Source organism: Tasmannia lanceolata, unplaced genomic scaffold (assembly GCF_043159265.1).
Source record: "Tasmannia lanceolata isolate RefF3 unplaced genomic scaffold, GAP_Taslan_0.1 ptg000015l, whole genome shotgun sequence".
Lineage (NCBI taxonomy): Eukaryota > Viridiplantae > Streptophyta > Magnoliopsida > Canellales > Winteraceae > Tasmannia > Tasmannia lanceolata.
Window position 1 is genome coordinate 49,415,649 of NW_027518692.1, and position 20,827 is coordinate 49,436,475.

Here is a 20,827-nt window from a genome sequence, read left to right on the forward strand (position 1 = left end):
GCCCTTGAATAGATCCACATCATTTTTAAAGTTAAACTGAATTTGGTTGCAGTTAATGAAGTGGATCTATTCAAGGGCCCTTGCATCTATCATTCCTCTCTGTTCTGTGTGGTCAGCAAATGGATCATTGGCATAGAATCAAGGCAAAATCTGTAAATTTTAAGAATGAATGTAGATGGAAAGAATAAAGGTAGCTAAAGAAAATTTATATCTATAAAGTACATAATGAGATAGCTTGGGTGACCAGGTTTATTTTTAACCTTAAAATATAAAGTCTCACTAACTATTAAATATCTTATGGAAGTAAATTTCTCTTCACCTATTAAATACCTTAAATTATTAAGCTTAGGCTTTAGTTTTACCTTATAAAAATTTAGTCATAAAAAGCATGTTGTTTTTCAAGAATAATCTTTAGATACCACATGCCATTTTCTTGTATATAAAAAATAGAGGAATTAGTAACGACACTCCTATGTATGTCAATTGGCTTGTCAGAGCTTCTGGGGACTTCCAAACGACAGATAAAAAGTAGAAAAGTTAGAAACATCATAACACGTGTAAGTTAGCACGTATTACATCCAGATATTCACCCCGTAATTTCTCCAAGTCATTTTCAGAATAACCTGGACCCTTTTATCCAAAATTCGCCCCCCTCGGTGGAGAGAGAGAGAGAGGATCTTATCCATCATCTCACCAAGAAAAGCAAAACGGAGGAAGAGCCTGTAGTTTGATTTTTCCCTCTCTCTATCTTTCTCTCTCTGGTCTGCATTTAATGCTTGGAAAATAAAGCTAGGGTTCGTGGATCCGACTAAAAGAGGAAAATCAAGATTACCTGTACTAAGTCTTTCATCATCAAAAGAAGAAGCAATACTTGTACGTTTCAGCAGATAGGAAGAATAAGGATGTACGAACAAAAACAAATTTGAAGAGAATCAGTGGAGGAAAATCGATGTTTTTCTCATTTTCGCATCCAATCCTCTTCTAATTTCCAGTACGAGAGCAGGATTCAGTCGAGTAAGTTTTCCCTACGATTCTCTAATTTTACTAGTTCGTTTGATCTGATTTTTTCTTTTTTTTTTCTCTACGACTCTCTCATTTTATTAGTTTTCTTCTACTTCGTTTGATCTGATTTTTCATCTTCTTTCGGATTTTGCTCAAGAGGATGAATTACTTCGTTCCAGATTTCGAAATGGAAGAGGACGCTTCGATCCCTTCGTCTTCCGGCTTTCTGCCGCAGAAGAAATCCGCAATGTCAGATTCCAAAGCCTTTGCAACTAAATTCTTTATTATTATTATTTTTTTCAAATCTCGCGATTTGTTGTTAGATTTTAGTACTTCGCATTTTGTGATTTTTTTCTCCCTTTCTTCACACAGGCAAGAGGAAGATCTTGTTGAGCTGCTATGGCAAAATGGACAAGTTGTTATGCAGAGCCAAAACCAGAAATCTCTGAAGAAATCGCCACAAGTCGAGGACGCCGTTCTCCCTTGCCGGCCGGTAAACTCCGGCGCCGGTGCCGGAGACGAGATCAAATCCTCAGCTTCCATCTCTCCCCAGCTTTTTATGGAAGAAGATGAAATGGCTTCGTGGTTACATTATCCTCTCAACGATTCCTTTGAAAAAGATTTCGATCTCCTCTATTCTTCTCCGGCCGGGAATCACTCTTCCTCCGGCCGGATCAATCAGATTCCGGCAGATCGTAGATCAGAAGAGAAACCGCTGGAGACGGCAATTCCTCGGCCACCGGTTGCTCCGGCGAGGCAGACAGGAGATTCAAAGATAGTGAACTTCATGCATTTCTCGCGGTGTAAAGGGAAAATCGGCGAGGGAGAATCTCGGCCGTCGATTTCGGATAAGGCTGGAAGGGAATCGACGCTTGTGGATTCGAGCAAGACACCTGCCGGAAGATTTTCCACGGTGTCTAGGGTTAGGGTTCCGATCAGTGAGAAGGCGGGGACGGTTTCTTATGGGAATCTCGGCTCCGGGGGGAGCACTTCCGGCGGAATGGAGCGTGAGATTGGCACGTGCGAACTGACGGTGACGTCATCATCCGATGGGTCCGGTGCTAGTCCCGATCGGTTTTTGAAGCCTCCAGTGAGTGATGACCGGAAAAGGAAAGCGAGAGAAAACGACGAGTTTGAATGCCAGAGTGAGGTTAGTTTGTCTTTTTACTTTATTTTCTTCCTGGTTTAGTCTATCCTGCGCCGTGGGTTTGGTATGCCGCCATTGTGGCTAAGATTTCACTGTTTTTCCGGCGTATTTTAGGCTGCACCGCTTTTTTTTAGCAGTTTTTATTTGGTACGGGCAGGGGCAGGGGCAGGGGCAGGCGCAGGGATACGGGGGGAAAGGCCGAAAGGGACTTAGATTACGGAGTTCCCAACTTGTATCATTAAATTTACCAAAATACCACAGCCTCGTCTTTGTGAAAAGTAGATTTACCAGGGTCATGTGGGCACTTTGCTGAATTGTCAACGTGATAACAAAATGACGGTGCTGATTCAGAGAAAACTTACGCTTATTGTCAGTTTTTTACATTTTTTATCTTAATTTTATCGAATTTTTTTCTACATTATGGTGTTAAATTGAACCACTTGAAGAAAAGTTTAGGTTTAATGGTTTCTGTACAGGGTAAGAGTAATATATTCAAAATAAGTAATGAACGGGGCATTTATTTTATTTAATTCTGGCTGTATTAAGAGGTATATTATCTCTTAATTGGTGCGTGCATACACTAAAAATTCCTGTTCCGAAATTTACCTATAAATCCCTGCTCTGAAAAATAAGATTTTACCAATCTATCTATCTATCTATCTTCTATATCTATCTACTACTATAAGCTGGGAGGAAAAGAAGTGAATTTTTTGATTTTTTTTGAAAATTATATGAGAATTACACATCACTTTTTTTGACTTTTTTTAACAAATGCACCCATTCAACTCACATATTTCCAATCCTACCCCCTCCTTTATGCTTTTAATAAAGGCACCCATTAAAGCCATATAATTTCAATCTTACCTCCCTCCTTTATGGTTTTTTAATAAAAAATCTATAGGGTGATCTTAACCATCCGATTTAAGAGGAATTATGGAAACATCTATAGATTGGAGGGCTAGGATCAGCCTCTGGAAATGATTTTTGGGGCACAACCTATTTATGTTGTGTTCCATCACATGGACGGTTTGGATCAACCTATGACGTGGTCCGTACAGTTCTTTGTCGGCCCGTGCATCGCATGGGTTTTTTTACTAGTATATATATATATATATATATATATATATATAGGAGAAGAGAAAAGAAGATAATTTTTTGAATTTTTGGAAAATTCTATGAGAATTACACATCACTTTTTTTGACTTTTTTTAACAAATGCACCCATTCAACTCACATATTTTTATGCTTTTTAACAAATGCACCCATTAAAGCCACATAATTTCAATCTTACCCCCCTTCTTTATGGTTTTTTAATAAAAAATCTATAGGGTTAGCCACATAATTTCAATCTTACCCCCCTTCTTTATGGTTTTTTAATAAAAAATCTATAGGGTTAGCCACATAATTTCAAGCTTAACCCCCTTCTTTATGGTTTTTTAATAAAAAATCTATAGGGTTAGCCACATAATTTCAAGCTTAACCCCCTTCTTTATGGTTTTTTAATAAAAAATCTATAGGGTGATCTTAACCGTCCGATTTAAGAAGAATTATGGAAACCTCTATTGATTGGATGGCTAGGATCAGCCTATGGAAATGATTTTTGGGGCACAACCTATTTATGTTGTGTTCTATCACATGGACGGTTTGGATCAACCTATGACGTGGTCCGTACAGTTCTCTGTCTGCCCGTGCATCGCACGGGGTTTTTTACTAGTATCTATAAAGCTGAATGTGGTAAGCTGGGGTGTCGCCACGTGGCACCCCCACTGCATTCCGAAATTTAAAAATGTTTCATAATTGAACTTCAAGTTCCCACAACGCATGGAATTTCAAACGCTATAAAGTAGATGTGGTAAGCTGGGGTGTCGCCATGTGGCACCCCCACTGTTGTTGAAATGTTTGGAACGATGGAAGCATAACAAACTGCTACTGTAAGTGACTAAAACCCTAGAGATGGTGCTAACCCTACCTTTATTCATCGTTTTAAATTTTTCCGAAATGTTCTGAAATGACCAAAATATTTCCGGTTCCATGTCCACCGAAACGAAATCTCAATGAATTCCTCTCACCTCATTATTTCTGACCGAAATTCCCAAAATTCCCGAAACTCGACTAAAATGGTCGGAATGACATAAAAATAGGAGGATGTAATTATATGCATTTCATTTCATAATGTAGAGTGATATTGGCATGCAATATTGTTGAACTGCGGAACAAAGTAACTGTATCTTATGCATGGGATGTTAGATCGACACGAGACCAATAATACCTCGTAACTCTATGTGATATTGACATAGAGTTGGGGGGTCCTTGGATGAGGGACTGCATTGTACTTTCTTCTACTTCATTACATTGTACTTCTTTATTGACTTCACTGTTCCAGACATGTGCAACAACGCATGTCACTAGATTTTCGATGTGATTAAGCCATTATGGATGGCTTTCTTTTGCTTGTGTGATGGTTTCTAAGTAAGTATTTGTGCTTATTCTAGCATTTCTCAAAGTTTCATCTTAAAATTTTATTATTTGCATATGTTTTCATATGTTTCCATGATTTTACAAGATTTCCACTGAAACTGTGCCTGTGCTGACTGAAACAGAAACAGAAACTGAAATTTAAAACCTTGCCTTTACTTAGTGTATGTATGGTTCCCATTGGACATGAATTTTTATTTACACCTGATATCTTCCATCTATTTCATGACATTTGATGGATTTACTCCTCATAATACAACATTTCATTTAAAATCTACCCATATTTATGCTCCTCAGAACTTTGTACGATTTTCAATATTACACAAAAAATAGAACAACGATTTGGTACCATGATAGATCACTAGAATGCTTATGGTTAAAGGAATTCTTACTGTTTTTTGGAAAAAGAACCGTGGCAGTATCTATTCTGCAGCATAATAGTGATGTCTTGGAAATATTTATCATTTTAGAGCCCTGGCCCTTCGCTTCTAGCAAGAATGTGGAGTATTCCAGCGCCTTAAAGGATCAATGCTTTTGGATGGACAGACTCTCAGGATAAGATTCTCACAGTAGACCATTTACGCAATTTGCACAAGTTGATAGTGGATCATTGTGCCTTTGTGGGCAAGCTGGCGAAGCAGTTGATCATATGTTCCTACACTGTTGTGTGGCTAGAGAGGTGCGGGTAAAGTTCGTGAGAAGGTTTGGTCTAATATGGGTCTTCCTGGCATCTCTGTTTGATCTATTGTAGGAGTGGTCCTGTGTGCCCTGGCGCTCAAAAGGGAAGATGCTTTGGAAAGTGGTTCTGCTCACCACCTTATGGGTCCTTTGGAAAGAAAGGAATGCTCGGGTCTTCAAGGGAAAAGTCAAGTCAACCATTTTATCTATATAATAGTGATTGCGTTAACCATCTCTTGGGTCAAAATCCTCCCCATCTTTCGGTTCATGTCTGCCTTTGACGTGTGACAGGGGTGGAGAGTATATGCTTCAGTTCGGATTTGAGATCGGTTCCTTTGCAAGATTGGGAACCTCGAGAGCCAGGGTTTCAAGATGAACTTCAATGGATCTAGCCTTGTGAACCCAGGATCCGCAGGAGTTGGGGGGCCTTCTGGAGGATGATTAGGGATCTACGCGGTGGGCTATTTTAGGCCCCATTGGAATAGCAGATTCGAATGAAGCGGAGGTGAGGGCAGTATTACACGGCATGAGATTATTACAGAGGCCAATCATGGATACCCTCGTGGTTGAGGGCGGCTCCTTGCATGTCATTAGGTGGTTGGATGGGAGGTTGCCTCCCCCTTAGAGGTTTGCACATTGGTTTGACAAGATTCATGACCAAGCAGCAGACGCCTGTATATCCTTTAGGCATGTGAAAATTCGGCCAATGTTGAGGTTGATAGATTAGCCAGGGTCCGGTTGCCAGAGCTTCCTTGGTGTTGTTTGATTTTCTTCCACCTTGAGTTGTTTTTGTTGGGAACAGGGTAGAACTCACCCTTAAAAGCTAGCCTTTAAGGGGAGAGTGCCCAACCCCTTTTAAGCCCATCCACATTCATCTACTTTTCCAATGTGGGATCTTTGCTTTCGCATCGAACCCCCAACAATCTCCCACTCCACGCAGGAGTAACGTGGACAATCTCGGCCCTCCGTGCAGGAGCAACATGGAAACTACGAGATCTTCCCTGAGGGATTTTCTCCGTCCTCGAGGGTACACTAAGGTTACCGAGATCTTCCCTGAGGGATTTTTTTCATCCTCGAGGGCACACAGGAGTTACCATGCCTTATCTCTGATACCACTTGTTGGGACCCAGGTAGAACTCACCCTTAAAAGCACCATTAAGGGGAGGGTGCCCAAGTCCTTATAAGCCCATCCACATTCATTCACTTTTCCGATGTGGGATCGTTGCTTTTGCGTTGAACCCCCAACAGTTTCACCTTGCTTCTCTCTTTGTTTCTCTTGTTGTCTTCCTTTTGACCATCTCAGTCTTTCTCTGTTTTTATCGTTTTTCTTAATAAAAACTTTATCCTTAAAAAAAATACCCCTTCCAAATTTTACAGAGTGATGTTTGTTTTTCGTACTTTGCACAAAATCTCTTCCTCTAAAAATATCACTCCTTGTATGTAACCAAGGAAGAGTTGGGTTTGTTATTACTGTCTCCTCTGGAACACTCATTTGCCAACAAAAAGATTGCGGGAGTAAGCAGTTTTATTGATATGCGAAGCTTTTCCATATTGTTTTTGTTAGAATATGTGGGATCAAACGGTTGGATTGGGTTAAGATCTCACCGTTGGATCATCTTGGAGATAGATTGGGTAGGTGGCTAAATGAAGCAACTAGATAAATTAGCCAAGTGGATTAGAAGAGGCAAGCAAGAGAGATTAGGAAAGTAGATTTGATTAGGTTAGATTAGAATATTCTAGTGTTATCTCTTTCCATAGTTGTCTTGATTTATTTCTATGTTTATTATGTAAGTGCTCTATAAAAGCACCAATGGATTCTCTTTGTAAGCATCCAAGATTAATATAATTTTCTATTATTTTACAGTTTTGGTTTCATGGGGCAAAATTTGCTTGATAGATAGATTTATGTTATTTTCATCATCATTATTATTACTATAGCAAAAGACCTTAGTTTTTTCAATTTTAGCTTACAAAATCTCTGTTTATATTGTGGTGTAAAAGAATGCTGAGTCTGAATCTGTTGATGAAAAGAAAGTCACTCGCCAGACCACTTCCACAAGAAAAACACGGGCTGCAGAGGTCCACAATCTCTCTGAGAGGGTGTGTTTTTTCTACTCTCTTTCTCTTTCTTACATGTGTGTGTATTCTTTGTATTGCAATTTTTATATTTTCCATGTGGGTTTTTATCTCTAGTATTTAAAATTTAACTTTCGTGAGGAGGGATTTGATTATGTTTGTATTGCTTCTGATGCAGAGACGTCGAGATAGGATCAACGAGAAGATGAAAGCTTTACAAGAACTCATACCACGCTGCAACAAGGTCCTTCTGCACGTCTATCTATATCTGTATATTTAGTGTAAACCCTCCTGCCACCGAGGGATAATCTTCTGATATAAAATATCTTTTCTTTCCTGATTTCAGACAGATAAAGCTTCTATGCTGGATGAGGCGATTGAGTACTTGAAGTCGCTTCAATTACAAGTGCAGGTGTGTTATGCTTTCTGACTTGTTTAATCATGGATGATCCAGGGAGTAGTCTGAATGAATTTTGATTGGCTGGTTGTCACATGGATGCCATTATGGTGGCATGCATGTCTAATTGATGTTTCGTGATTGTCCTCACTTCTGATGATCCAATCAAGATTGCATGATTTTGGTGATCACTCACAACCATCCATTGGATACACTCTTATTTACCATTTCTTCATTTGCTTACTACTTTGTGGGAACTCACAAAACTGGTTAGAGAATATTGATAGTTCCTTTTGACCAGTAACTTTGATTTGACATGAAATAATGGTAAAATGATTGTGTCGGAGAAATCAATTTATTTGTGAGCCTAATAATGCATATTCAATCATTTTTCTTGGATTGCTACTTTGTAGAAATTGTGGAAATCAGTAATAGAATAGTGACAGTTATTTTTTAACTGAAATTTTGATTTGGTATAGGATAGTAGGATCAGGTGATATTTGGCCACGAAATTACATTTTCTTTTGTTGAACAGCACTAATTTTTATAAGAGAAATTATATGGTGTCCGACCGTGTAGTAACAGGGCGGAGAGAGAGAAAACTGCCACCCTTGATTTGTGATCGAAGGAAAAGTAAAAAAAGGGGGCTTTTCTTGGATCAAAAATCAAGGGAGGGGGTTTTTCTCTCTCCGACCTTTACATGTAAAGGTCAGCCACCATATAAAATCTCTTTTTATAAAACCCATTTTTCCTTTGTTCTGTTTTCTTCCTTCTTAGAAGCCATGTGTCACTTGATTTTTCTTTCTTTTATTTTTCCTTTCATTTTTTGTTGGAATTGCATATTTTGTTTACGAAGAATATTTTGTAATAGTCAACTTATGCAGATGATGTCCATGGGGTGCAGCATGCCCCCCATGATGTTTCCTGGAGTTCAACAATACATGCCACCAATGGGGATGGGGATGGGGATGGGAATGGGCATGGGCATGGGCATGGGCATGCGCATGGAGATGCCCGGCATGAGCCGACCGATGCTTCCGTTCCCACCAGTCTTAGCAGGAACAACCATGCCTGGACCATCTACAACCCATCTAGGCCCGGCATTCCCTATGCCAGCTTTCCCTCTTCCTCATGTTCCACTGTCCGATCAATCGAGAGCCCCCGCTACTAACCACATGGATCCGGCATTTAATTCATTCCCTCTGCGAAGCCCCAACCAATTGCAAGCCCCTAACCTTGCTGATCCTTATCAACATTACCTTGGCCTTCACCACATGCAGGTGCCACCTCAGGTGCGATTACTTTTTCTTTTTCTTTTTTTGAGTTCCTTGTTATTCTGCTGTCTATCTATCTATCTATTTAGTTTTTTTTTTTTTTTTCAAATATTAACCTAAATTGATTGTACTTATTCCTGACAGTTTTAAATTGTCAGCATCTCTAAATCTCATGGTCATCCACCACCCCATCATTGTTAGAAGAAAACCCTTCTGTAAAAGGATAGGATGCTTAAACTTCTCAATCCTGTTTCCTTTATCAAACCATAATGAGTGTGTTATTACATTTTGTGAATTGTATTTTCCTGTTGCTGAATTCATTTGCAATCCTTTCGCAGAACCATGCAATGTCCCAGCCAAGCACCAGCAAAGGCGCTGAAACTCCTGAGAATCGCAAATTAGGTAGGCCCAATTGAGTTCTTTTGTCTACCATTAAAAAAAAAACTGAGTTCTTTTGTTTACTTGCTCTCGTTCTTTGATTTTCCATCAAAACTAAAAAGAAAATAGAATAACTAAGGTGAGGGTTCCTCAAAGAGTGGGTCGCCAAAGGACATGCTAAGATGAGCATGTATTGTGTTTCATGTTTCTGAGGCGAGGCTGGTAGTTGAAGGTTGTCGCTTTAATACAGGATTTATTTACCCCAATGGTCAAAATACTTTTAGTAAGTAGGAAAAGGACAGGATTTCTTAACAAGCCTTGAGGCTCAATTGGCAAATTCATTAGTGTAATATGGGATGTTCTTCAGAAATCCTTTCAAAAAATCAAGCAGACCCCTCCTGTGTTTTTGAAATGATGATAATGCCATGTTTTCATTTTCTGAAAAAATACCTTTACGAACAAGTTATCATAGTTATATAATCTTTGAATGATTGGAAAAATCCCATTCGAAACCCCATTTTAAACATAAAATTCCTTCACAATTCAAAAAAAATGTCGCATTTCCAAATTAAATGTGAATTTTTTGAATTAAACCTGAATCTTCCGAAGAGATTGCGAGTTTGATGCATAAAATTTCTCATTGGTTATTTGAAAGTCTCGTGAGAAATGCAAAATTATTGAAAAATACATTGTAATGAAAACAAAATTCAAACCCTAATCTAGGAAACATGTGCACTTAATGAATATAGGAAATGACAAAGAGCTGGTGGAAATATCATTTCTTTCTCACAGACACACATACTACACACACACATACATTTTTTTGAAAATTGGAATCGAATCGTAAATCATAAATCGTAACAGGGGCAAATTGTATCGGATTGTAAATCATATCATAAATCATAAGATTCATTCATATTTATATGTTTTTGAGAATGTTCATTCATATTTATCTATAAAAATTATTAGCAAATCAAAGAATAATAAAATAGTCAACATTCAGTTCTCATCCAAATCTATTAATTTAAATATAACCTACCATGGTTAGTTATTCAATATCATAATACGAATTGTTTACTAATAACTTTTTCACATATTAATCATCTATTTCCCATCCAAACTCATGCATATTAGATAACGATCTTAAAAATAATAACAGGCACAAGATCACATCAATTCTCAGAGTCTCAAACATCAAATGACGAATATCAATAATAAAAATCTAGTAAGTCGTTGATGTTGTCTTCATTATAGTTTCTTTCCTCGATGTAAGTAATGTCCCCAGGCACATGCCTTGTGCTTGACTGGTTCATACTGGTTCTATTCGTTCAAACTTTTCCTTGTTTTCTTCCTTTTTATGAGAGGGTTTTCAAAGGCCTCTTTTGATGCAAGGGAAATGAAGTTTTTCGAAAGAAAATCCATTTTTTTTACAAAACATAATTAGGATAAATCACATTGATCGTAAGATTTACTATCGATTCTTAAAATTCAATTGAAAATCGCAAGGTTCGTAAAAATTAAGATTCAGTCGTGGGCTTCAAACCAAAATCCATAAGATTTGATCTAAATCGTAAATCATAAGATTTTCAAAGCAATGTATATCTATATATATATATATATATATACTTTCTAAATAGAAAAACCAGTGTTTAAAAATGCGGATGCGACGCGGAACGCGGTTGACACGGTCATAACTCGGGAGAGTCAAAGGAGTTTACTGACTCTGTAGGTCAAAATGCGGAACGCGGATGTGGTGCAACGCGGCCAAGGCAAAAAGTAGTCGACTCGGGCGAGTTCCTTGTCGAGTCAAGGAGTTTTTAAACACTGAGAAAAAACATAGTTTTTTTCTGAATATTTCCAAGAACTCTTAATAAACATTTTCTTATTTCAAACATTTAACTTCCCAAAATTTTCTTTAATCCGAATTTTGATCTGCTCATTACGATGGCGTTTCTGTGCTAATTGAATGAACCATGTTGAGATAATTAACACCCAAATTCCTTTCCTTAGGCTCCATTTTTTTCGATGTAAAATGTGCGTAAAACAAATTACCTTCTAGTTTTCTACGGCGGGGTTAAAGAACTCTTTTTAATTTTTTTGATTGATTAAATTTAGTAATAAAACAGCTCTATTTAATAATTAAAGAAATGATCAAAATGGCCCCATAAGAGCAGAGGAGCGATTGCACTGAATCTCAGTGTACTTGTCACATGTGGGAACCACCACCTGCTATATTTTTCTAGGAGTGTTCAATCATACTTTTTGATTTTCTGAACTTCCCAAGTGCATTGCAGGTTGAAATGTTGGGCAGAAGGGTTGCAAGAAGCTGCCTACTAAATTTTGTAGAGTAAAGAGAGGGTGTACACAGAAACACTCAACACACCCCCGTTAAACTGTAATTATCAAAGATAAGAAATCCCATCTTTTCTTATTTATACAACTCTTTACTTATTGTTCCCTTTTCCCTTCTTGCGAATGTAGTTAGTTGATGGTTTGTTATGGTGAGATCTTTGGTTGTGTCAGAAAAAAAATTGTGTTGAGGGAAGAATCTTACTGAGGTCTGTTGTCTTTAAGAGAAGTGGGTGGTAATGGATTTGGGTTGAAAAGAGAAATATTTCAGGCCCGCCTTGTTTGATTTAAGAAAAGGATAATGTTGTATATTGAAACATGTGGAGAGAACAACATCATGCAATCTGGGTTCCACCAGTGGAGTGTTATGGAACCCCCTTGAAATGATATAGATACCGTGTCAGGTATTGGTCCCACCAGGTATAGGGATCGGTCCCGTCGGCTGCACCATTGTAGCGGTGAAGTACAACTTTCGGCCAGAACTTCGCAAGTCCCCACAAATTTAAATTGGATCACCGTGGATTGCAGATGAGTCTTTCCTCTTGCTCTGCAAAATGCCCGTCTTTGGATATGGTTTGATGAATATTTTTTGGGGTTCCATTTTCTTATCTTTTCTCTTTTCTTTTTTAAACATTCTATGGTTTTATCATATCTACTAATTCCTTAGCATGTTGATTTTGTTGGACTGACTTCTCTTTTACTGTTAAATGTTTCAATTTGTTTGAGATATGTTTATTCAGATTCAGATCTTTCAAAGCTGGTGTTAGATTTTGGAGGTGCCCTTTCCTCATTCAGTTTACGTACTTTGATTCTGTCTATAATCTGTAAATCAATATTGTCAATGAGGTCCACTTGCTCTCTTTGCCTGATCTTGATGTGCTTGCTTACAGTAGTGAAGCGCTTCATAGCTAGCCATGCTCCAAATCAGTGAGTATCCTCTACTTGTGTTGGTGACTGCGACTTTCCTTCATTAGGGTGTTATTTGGGTGTACACCAAATTGCAATTAGGAGTGGAAGCCCAAAAGGATGGGTGTTTATAAGTAAATCTCGACCTTGACTGGTGGGTATAAGCTATGGGCGTGCTTGGCAACCATTCTCCGCACAGGGCTCATCTGCTTTTTTTCGGTGCAGAGAATGAGAAAGGACCGAAGAGTTGAATGTATGCAGTTTGGCAAACATGACCCTCAGCATGTTAGGTGTACCTAACCAATACACCAAAAGCGTCGGGACTGATGGAGTATTAGCATTATAGGTTAGGTCCTTCAAACATGTCTTGTACCTACTCAGGCCCCCACTAAGGACCGTAACACTATTGTTGCAGTATAAATGATTAATAACTCAAACAGCTTAAGCTTTTGGAGTAATTGGTTTGTTTCATAACTATCCTCGGCAGCTCACTCTGTGGTGGCTTTTACTTTGTTTTATTTTTTTCCGGGTAACCTTTTTTCGCAAACTGCCCCTTCCGCTGTAGCTAATTCTGTTGTAATTTCACAATGATTGCTTTCACTCTGGCATTTTTGTAGGTAGGCACTTCTGTGACTCCACTTTACGTGGTGGCTGTTCTGATATCAAATGTTTGGTACCTAACCAATACGCTAAAAGCTCATGGAGCATGTTAAGCTAGTCCCTTTAAACCTGTCTGATACGAGGCTGAGTTCCACCCGGTCCATACCCGGCAGCCTCATTTAGGACTATAATGCTACATCCGTTTGTCCAAATCACCACATAAGAGCAGGGGAGAATGGGATTTCTGCTAATTTCAAAGCATGCGGAGTTGCTTCGGTCATTCTCATTCTCCTGTTTCCGTCTGTTTAGTTGCTTGAGAGAAGCCCTTTGGAGGATGGTTGCAGAATACTTACCTATTCCCGTCTTTGTCCATGATTAAGGACCTCTTTAGATACCTCTAAAATTTATTTGCGTATGATCTCATATGCAAATGATTTTGAAGACGTGCAAAATGAATTACCTTGTTGGGATAGTCCAGATTAATTTTGGGTAGATTTTAGCCAATAAGAATTGTGAGGTGTTGTTGTCACTCTGCAATATTCTAGGAACGTAGGAGTGTTGGCACGTAGATGTAGGTTGTTGCTGTATGTGAATAGTATTTCTTAATTTGTAGGTTTATTTCTTATTCTCCTAGTAGTTAAGAGTCCATTATAAATGTAGTTATTGAAGCAGATTGGCTTAATGAATGAATGAAGATTTTTTCCTAAAAATTGTGTTTTTGTGCACAAAGGAGGATCCTTCCCTCGAAGCGGGTCAAGAGGCCGATCTTCCCTCTAAGAAGATCAATCATGCTGCGAACCGAATCAAGCTTCCAAAAAATGATTTGCAGATAATCGTATGTGCAAATAATGGTTATAAAAGTCTTATATCTTTATTAATTAGGAGCTTCCAAAGTGGCCTTTGAGATTTTAAATTAATCTCTACAAATAAGAACAGATTTTGGTGGTATCCAAAGAGGCCCAAATATGATTTATCTGCCCACAACAATTTTTAGAAATGATATGGTCAATGGCTTATTTAAAAAAAAACTTATTTGCAAACAAGTACATCATTTCTAAAATAAGATCATTTTAAAATAATCCTATTTGCAAATAAGTACCAATTTTGGTGGCATCTCAAGGGGACCCAAATGTAATTATTAGCATAGAATGAATAATTGTTTCAGAAACCAATACGCCAAAACAGCCATTCAAAAAAAAAAACATTAGCACTTGAACATATTAGCCATATTTAGGCAAGTCGGATTGTGAAGGAACCTTTGGAATCAAGGTTAATTGTAATGGGTCCTGTGATTTCTCACCTACAAATATGTGATGGTACAAGATCTTCAATGAGGCAGCCAGGTCCCAGCCAGGGAAATTGTGCTTGTTCTTCGCTTTGATAAAGTTGATCACAACTTCACTAATTTGATGAAGAGTTTGGCGGACAGGATTAACGGATAAAGGTTTCATTCATAGTATTGCTAATTAATGATATGTGAGAGCTCTTTTACACTAAAATAGAGTGTTCCTCATCTTAAGGCCAGAGAATTGCATTATGGTATTGGAAAGAAGAAAAAAGTAGTATGAACATCATACGCCACCATTTCTTCATCTTTTGATTTTGATTAGTAATCACAGGCAGCTTCATTTCATATTGACAAATTATTTAAAACCTGTTTGCATGGCACAGCCAATGTTGAGTTGATCCTCATTTTCATTTCAATTCAATGTGGATTTCTGATTTTGTGACAACCATCCATACAAGATGATAAGAGAAATACGAGTGTAAAATGAAAAATTTATCAAATTACTTGAGAGCAGATATTAGAAGAATAAATTAGCATAAAAAATACTTAACACATGTTCTAGATACCTTTATGAGGTATCCTCTTTCGTAGGGAGATTAGAAATTGATGAGGAAACAGAGTCTACTCTCTCCTTGGACTCAATAAGCATCAACACAACTTGCCGCATTGGTGGTCGATCAGAGGGTGACATACTTGTACATAGTAAAGCAATTTTCAAGACGACAAGCATATGTTCAACAACATTCTTGTCTTCTAGATTTAATCGAGTATCAAATATTCCCGCATCCATAGAATGGTTTCGAATATAATTTCTCACCCATGTCACAAGGTCGCCTTCTTGGTCTAGTGGTTGTACGGGTGTTCTACCAGTCAGCAGCTCCAATAGGACCACTCCGTAGCTATAGATATCACATTTTTCGGTAACTTTCATGGTGTACGCATATTCTGTCGAAAAGAGAAGCGAACTTATTAATTAATAACCATAATTATTACAACAGAACAAACTAATAATGCATGCAACAAAGATGACGAACACAACATTTGCAACCAAATTTGATAGTATGAACTCTGAAGAACAGGAACAGTAAGGTAAGGAACATGAAAGGTTTAGTGACCAAAACCACAATCTTGAACATCTTTTTTATTGGAATGATGAGAAATTATATTAAGGGAAGGGAGAAATTGCCAAAAACAACAATCTTGAGCATCTGTGTTGTGTACAATAAATGGTGGGAAAAATAGCTGTCAGTAATCACTAACAAGCTATCCGGGTGTGAACTATTGAGTCGCTAAAAGCATGCCTATGCTTGGGTCTCGTGTACCACTGCAGACCATTCACTCCAAACAGAAAAATTCAGCTAGTTTTGACGAACCACCTTAACAGAACGGGAAAAGTATTTATATATTGCTTCCCAACAGTGATTTCTTTGTCTTTATTATTGAGTTCCTGAATTAAAACCCCCTTAGTGCAAAAAAGTATTGGTTCATTGAAGAATCAAAACTCTCCCCTTTGCAAATGTAAGGATCCTCAGAGATTAGGAGAAGACTGAAGCGAAATATTTTTTTCGTTGGTGGTGCAAAGCTAGGATGAGACCCATGATTCAACTTTTTTATTCTTACAAACTCCACAATTCTTGATATTTGGGGGTTTGCTACACATCTTATTAAAGTGAAAAAGGACATTCATCAGCTTTAAAAGTTTAGCACAAAGATTGATGAAGATAATATAGATAATCAAATTATAAAGGAAATATCATCGGGCATGATGGTAACACGAAACTGACAGTTGGATCCATGTCAGAGATGCATACACTTCATTGTAATAGTGTTAGAGGAAAGAAATACTGTGCCTCAGTTTCAACTGTGTCACCCAGATGATGATGATTTGAAATATAATTGAAAAATGAAGGAAATGCCATAGAGCATGATGACAAAATAAATTTCATGATGATTGAATAAGAGGAAAATGTAATAAACCTTCAAAATTTTAAGTTACAATAAGCCAAGATAGATGTAAGAGAACGACCAGGTCGTGCCTGACAGAAATCTGTGGATATGAATTGGAGGGGATCAACTGTACTTTTTTTCATAAGGTTAACTACCAAACTTTGATGAGTACGAGACAGAAAAATAAAAGAAAAAAGTAAATCTTAAATCAAGTGGATTTCAATCAACAGAACATCCCTGCTGGATAATATCCTTTCTAAATGGCGCCTGTCGCCAAGTCTCATACATGACTAGTCTCAGCAACAAGCTTCTAGAGAGTAAGTTCTAAGTATAATCAGTTAACAAACACATTGGCCACTGTTCCATTGAGATTATCTTTCTGTTTTAGGAAGCATAGTTGTGATAAAATTTTCATAAAAAAATCAGAATATGTAAGCCAGGCTCTGCAAATCAGGCAATCTAAGAATCCTTTAATCAAAAACTTTTAAAAGCACAGCTGCCCATCTGACAGAACCCCAACAACGTGAAAAAAAAAAAATCATAAACTGTGCAAAATAAAGTGCTTACCAGGAGCAATATACCCATAAGATCCTGCAACGGCAGATACCGTCTTTGATTGTGGCATGTCAATTATCTTTGCCAATCCGAAATCCCCAACATGAACCTCAAAGTTATCATCAAGCAGGATATTGTTGGACTTTATATCTCGGTGAATGATCCGAGGCTTACAATCGTGATGCAGGTAGGACAGCCCCTGAGCAGCTCCTATTCCAACCATGTAGCGCATTTCCCAATCAAGGCTACAAGATACCCCATGAATAAGTCCACCCAAGCTGCCCTTTGACATGTACTCATACAAAAGAAGATTTGAACCCTGGTGATAGCAGAACCCATAGAGTTTCACAATGTTCCGATGCCGAATCTTTCCCAAAGTTAAAATTTCAGCTCGAAAGCTGTTGTCCACATTGTTGCCCTCCCTCTGCGACACGAGCTTCTTAACAGCTATTGTCTGCCCACTTTGCATAACTGCTCTATACACTGTTCCACAAGCACCCCTTCCAATTATAAAGCTGTCGTGAAAATTGTTGGTGGCTTCAAGCAGATCTTGGAAAGTGAACCCTTCCTTTGGGTAAAAATACATGTCTGAGACTGAACAAGATGATTGCTTATGTTGCAAAGGAGCAACCATCTCAACCGGACGTCTCATGAAACATACAATAACAACAATGAGAACAAGAGAAACCCCACCTACTGCCGCAGCAATTATTGCCACAATTTTGCCCAAAGGGGCACTTTTAACCTCTTGAAATGAAGGTGGAATACTGGGAATTGGTGGAGACCCACCACATGCAACAAGGGGCCCACCACAGAGCTCATTGTTTCCCACAAAGCTACTGACAGCCATATTCATAAACAGTGGTATGGAAGGTAAAGATCCTGTGAGATTGTTGTATGAGACATTGAATCCAAGTAGACTTGATAAGTTTGCAAATGTCGAAGGGACGTCGCCGGTTAGGTGGTTATTGTTGAGCAGGAGAAATTCAAGTAAACTGAGACTTCCAAGCTCTGGTGGTATGTTTCCAGAAAGGTTATTATAACTGAGATTCATCGCAATCTGTAGGCTCGAAAGCTCACCCAATTCAGGTGGTATTTGACCAGAGAAAAAGTTACCACCTATCTGTAGCTCATTCATACGGTACAGTTTTCCTAACAAGGCAGGTATTGTTCCTGACAATTTATTTTCCGAAAGCATAAGCTGTTCCAACTCGAAAAGGGTTCCAACCTCATTTGGTAAAGCACCCACCAAGCTATTCCATCTGAGATCAAGTTTTTGAAGCATCTTGCAATTGAAAATCTCTGTAGGAATCCCTCCGGTGAGCTTGTTCGACGAGATGTTAAATATCACCAACTGGGATAGGCTACCTATGTCTCTCGGTAATTCAGACGCAAAGTAGTTGCCTGAGAGTTGAAGCCTTTGCAAAGGTTTGCAATTCCCAATCTCTGGAGGAATAGGGCCACTGAACTGGTTCTGCCCCAATTCAATGGTAGACAAGTTTACCAATTTGCATAGATCCGAAGGAAAGGTACCCTTAAGGCTGTTGCCGCCTAAGCGAAGGAAAACCAAAGATTTGCAGTTTGTCACTCCACTAGGGATAGTTCCACTCAGGTTGTTCGACCATAGATTTAACAAAATAAGGTTTGAATACCTGCAAAGACGTCTAGGTATTTGTCCAGTAAGATTGTTCTGTGAAAAATCAACCACCCAAAGTGGGCTATACACCCCAAGCCCCTGGGGAATGCTACCAGTCAGTGAGTTACTGAAGAGCTGTAACTGGAACAACCCAGTCAAGTACTGTAATTCAACAGGAATAGGACCCGTGAGGTCATTGATCGAAAGGTCAAGGTGGGTCAAATTCTTTAAACTGCATAACTCTACTGGGATGACGCCTGTAAGTTGGTTCTGAAAAAGATGGAGTAAAATCAAGCCTTTTATGTTGCTGAACTCTATTGGTATGTTTCCCACCAATTCATTGTCTGAGAAATCGATTTCTATCGCCATAGTAAGATTTCCAACCTCCTTTGGTATGGTCCCATTCAATTGATTCCTATAAAGGTACAACTTTTTTAATAACTTGAGGTTCCCAATCTCTATTGGTATTTCACCCACCAGATTGTTATCATACAGAGCAAGAACTTCAAGGCTTGTACAATTTCCAAGCTCCTTGGGGATTATACCAGACAACCCATTACCATAAAGATTCAGATCCCTCAAGTACACAAGCATCCCAAGCTCTTTAGGGATTTCGCCACTTAACTCATTCTCGGCGAGACCCAGTAACTGCAAACTCTTGCATTCACTTATCTCGACAGGTAAGCTTCCAGAAATCATATTTTGTCCCACTCGAAAAGTTTGCAAATTCTTGAGTTTCCCAAGTGAATTAGGCAATGAACCTGTGAGATTGTTACTGTATGCTACTAACTCCACAAGGGACGAGAGGTTCCCAATCTCCTCTGGTAAAGGTCCAGAGATTATGTTATTGCATAGATTGAGTATTCTCAAGAAAGAAAGATTACCCAATTCTATTGGGATTTGGCCTTCGAATTTGTTGTTGTTCAGATAAATAACATCCAAATTCGAACAGTTACAGATCTCACTGGGTATTGTCCCCGAAAACTGGTTGAAAGAAACATCAAGAAAAGTTAAGTATTGTAAACCACCAATACTCGGAGATAGCGTCCCGGAGAGATTCATAGAACTGAGATCAAGATGTGAGACTACAAGACCATTATACCCCATTGTGCAATTCACACCCTCCCATCCACACGGCGTCTGATCACTTGAATTCCAACTACCCAAATAATTAAAATCATATTTAAGGCTACTCTTCAGTTCTAAGAGGTATTGCCCTTCCATGTTAAGCCCTTCAGAACTGTAGACCAGTAAAATGGCTACTAACAGAAATTCAATTATCCCCAAAACAGATACTCTCACAGGATTAAAAATACCCAACATGTTAGCCTTCAAGTAGAGATATAGGTATAAAAAACAAAAGCCCTAAATTCCTGTCTAATTCAAAAAAGCAACCTAGATTTTAACAAGTTGATGATCAATATCTTGAAGTTGCTATCACTGAATCAAAAATCACCACTGAAAATTCCAACAAAACACATAATAACAATAATAAAATTCAGTCATCAAAAACCCATCTGACTTTGGTTTTCTAAAGGAATTCAAAAACCTTAGGATTCAGGAATGTTAGAATCTGCAGATTTCACATACCTCTGGAATCGTATTTCATTAAAAAAGCCAACTAGATCCACCACTTCTGACTGATTCTCATCAAAACCCTAAACATCTTGAGGTGCTGAATAAAACCCATTTCTAATTTTCGTGGCAGAACTCGGAAAGAGAGGGAGAAAGAGAGAGATTTCCGATTTACCCGCAAATTTATCGATCAAATACACCTTCTCTTTAAACTATGTATTGAATCTTTCCTTGCTTTGAAAACGAACTCGTGCAATGAATCCAACCTTTTTTCTAGGGCGTTATTTATCAAAATCAAACGCATCATTTCTTTTTTTTTTTGGAAAATGATTTTTTTCGCTCCCATGTAGGATTATGCGCTCCCCTGTTAACGTGATTTGACGTCAAAAGCCTTAAGTCTGCGGCCCCACATTTCAGGTTAAGAGTTGGGTGCATAATCCTACAGTGGGGGCGAAAAATTCATTAATCGATTGGAAGATTTCCCTCCAAATCAGCGCCTCGCTTTTCTTTTGCCTTTTAAAGTAAGAAGACGTTGAAAAGTATA

The 20,827-nt window shown here is 38.3% G+C and overlaps 2 protein-coding genes across 7 annotated transcripts; one reads left to right on the forward strand and one right to left on the reverse strand.

Annotated features, from left to right (window-relative positions):
* Positions 1-644: 644 nt before the first annotated feature.
* Positions 645-13,282, forward strand: PIL5 (phytochrome interacting factor 3-like 5). 6 transcript variants are annotated; one of them, XR_013255444.1, is made up of 10 exons: positions 646-1,014; positions 1,160-1,251; positions 1,375-2,152; positions 7,304-7,402; positions 7,557-7,622; positions 7,725-7,790; positions 8,660-9,067; positions 9,388-9,451; positions 11,722-12,836; positions 12,908-13,282. XR_013255444.1 is itself a non-coding variant. In XM_077396620.1 (9 exons), exons 2-9 carry the CDS (start codon positions 1,163-1,165, stop codon positions 11,724-11,726), a joined length of 1,575 nt encoding a protein of 524 aa, XP_077252735.1. In that variant the 5' UTR covers positions 646-1,014; position 1,162; the 3' UTR covers positions 11,727-13,282. The 6 variants fall into 6 exon arrangements, 3 of the variants coding, with proteins under 3 accessions (XP_077252737.1, XP_077252735.1, XP_077252736.1); XR_013255442.1 differs by having other exon boundaries at positions 11,722-12,552; positions 12,667-13,282; XR_013255443.1 differs by having other exon boundaries at positions 11,722-12,552; positions 12,670-13,282.
* A 1,657-nt stretch (positions 13,283-14,939) lies between these two features.
* On the reverse strand, positions 14,940-20,290 carry LOC143892175 (uncharacterized). Its single transcript, XM_077396623.1, has 2 exons — positions 17,085-20,290; positions 14,940-15,515 (listed from the first exon to the last, which is right to left on the reverse strand). The coding sequence occupies exons 1-2, from the start codon at positions 20,029-20,031 to the stop codon at positions 15,139-15,141; spliced, it is 3,324 nt and encodes a 1,107-aa protein (XP_077252738.1). The 5' UTR covers positions 20,032-20,290; the 3' UTR covers positions 14,940-15,138.
* Between the last annotated feature and the right edge of the window lie 537 nt (positions 20,291-20,827).

Bases quoted from the DNA above. Each gene is read 5' to 3' on its own strand.
- PIL5 (XM_077396620.1), top strand. From the start codon at position 1,163: ATGAATTACTTCGTTCCAGATTTCGAAATGGAAGAGGACGCTTCGATC. The intron at 1,252-1,374 runs GTCAGATTCCAA...TTCTTCACACAG, and splicing joins CCGCAGAAGAAATCCGCAAT to GCAAGAGGAAGATCTTGTTG. The intron at 7,403-7,556 runs GTGTGTTTTTTC...CTTCTGATGCAG, and splicing joins TCCACAATCTCTCTGAGAGG to AGACGTCGAGATAGGATCAA.
- LOC143892175 (XM_077396623.1), bottom strand. From the start codon at position 20,031: ATGTTGGGTATTTTTAATCCTGTGAGAGTATCTGTTTTGGGGATAATT. The intron at 15,516-17,084 runs GTAAGCACTTTA...TCTTTTCGACAG, and splicing joins TTATGGGTATATTGCTCCTG to AATATGCGTACACCATGAAA.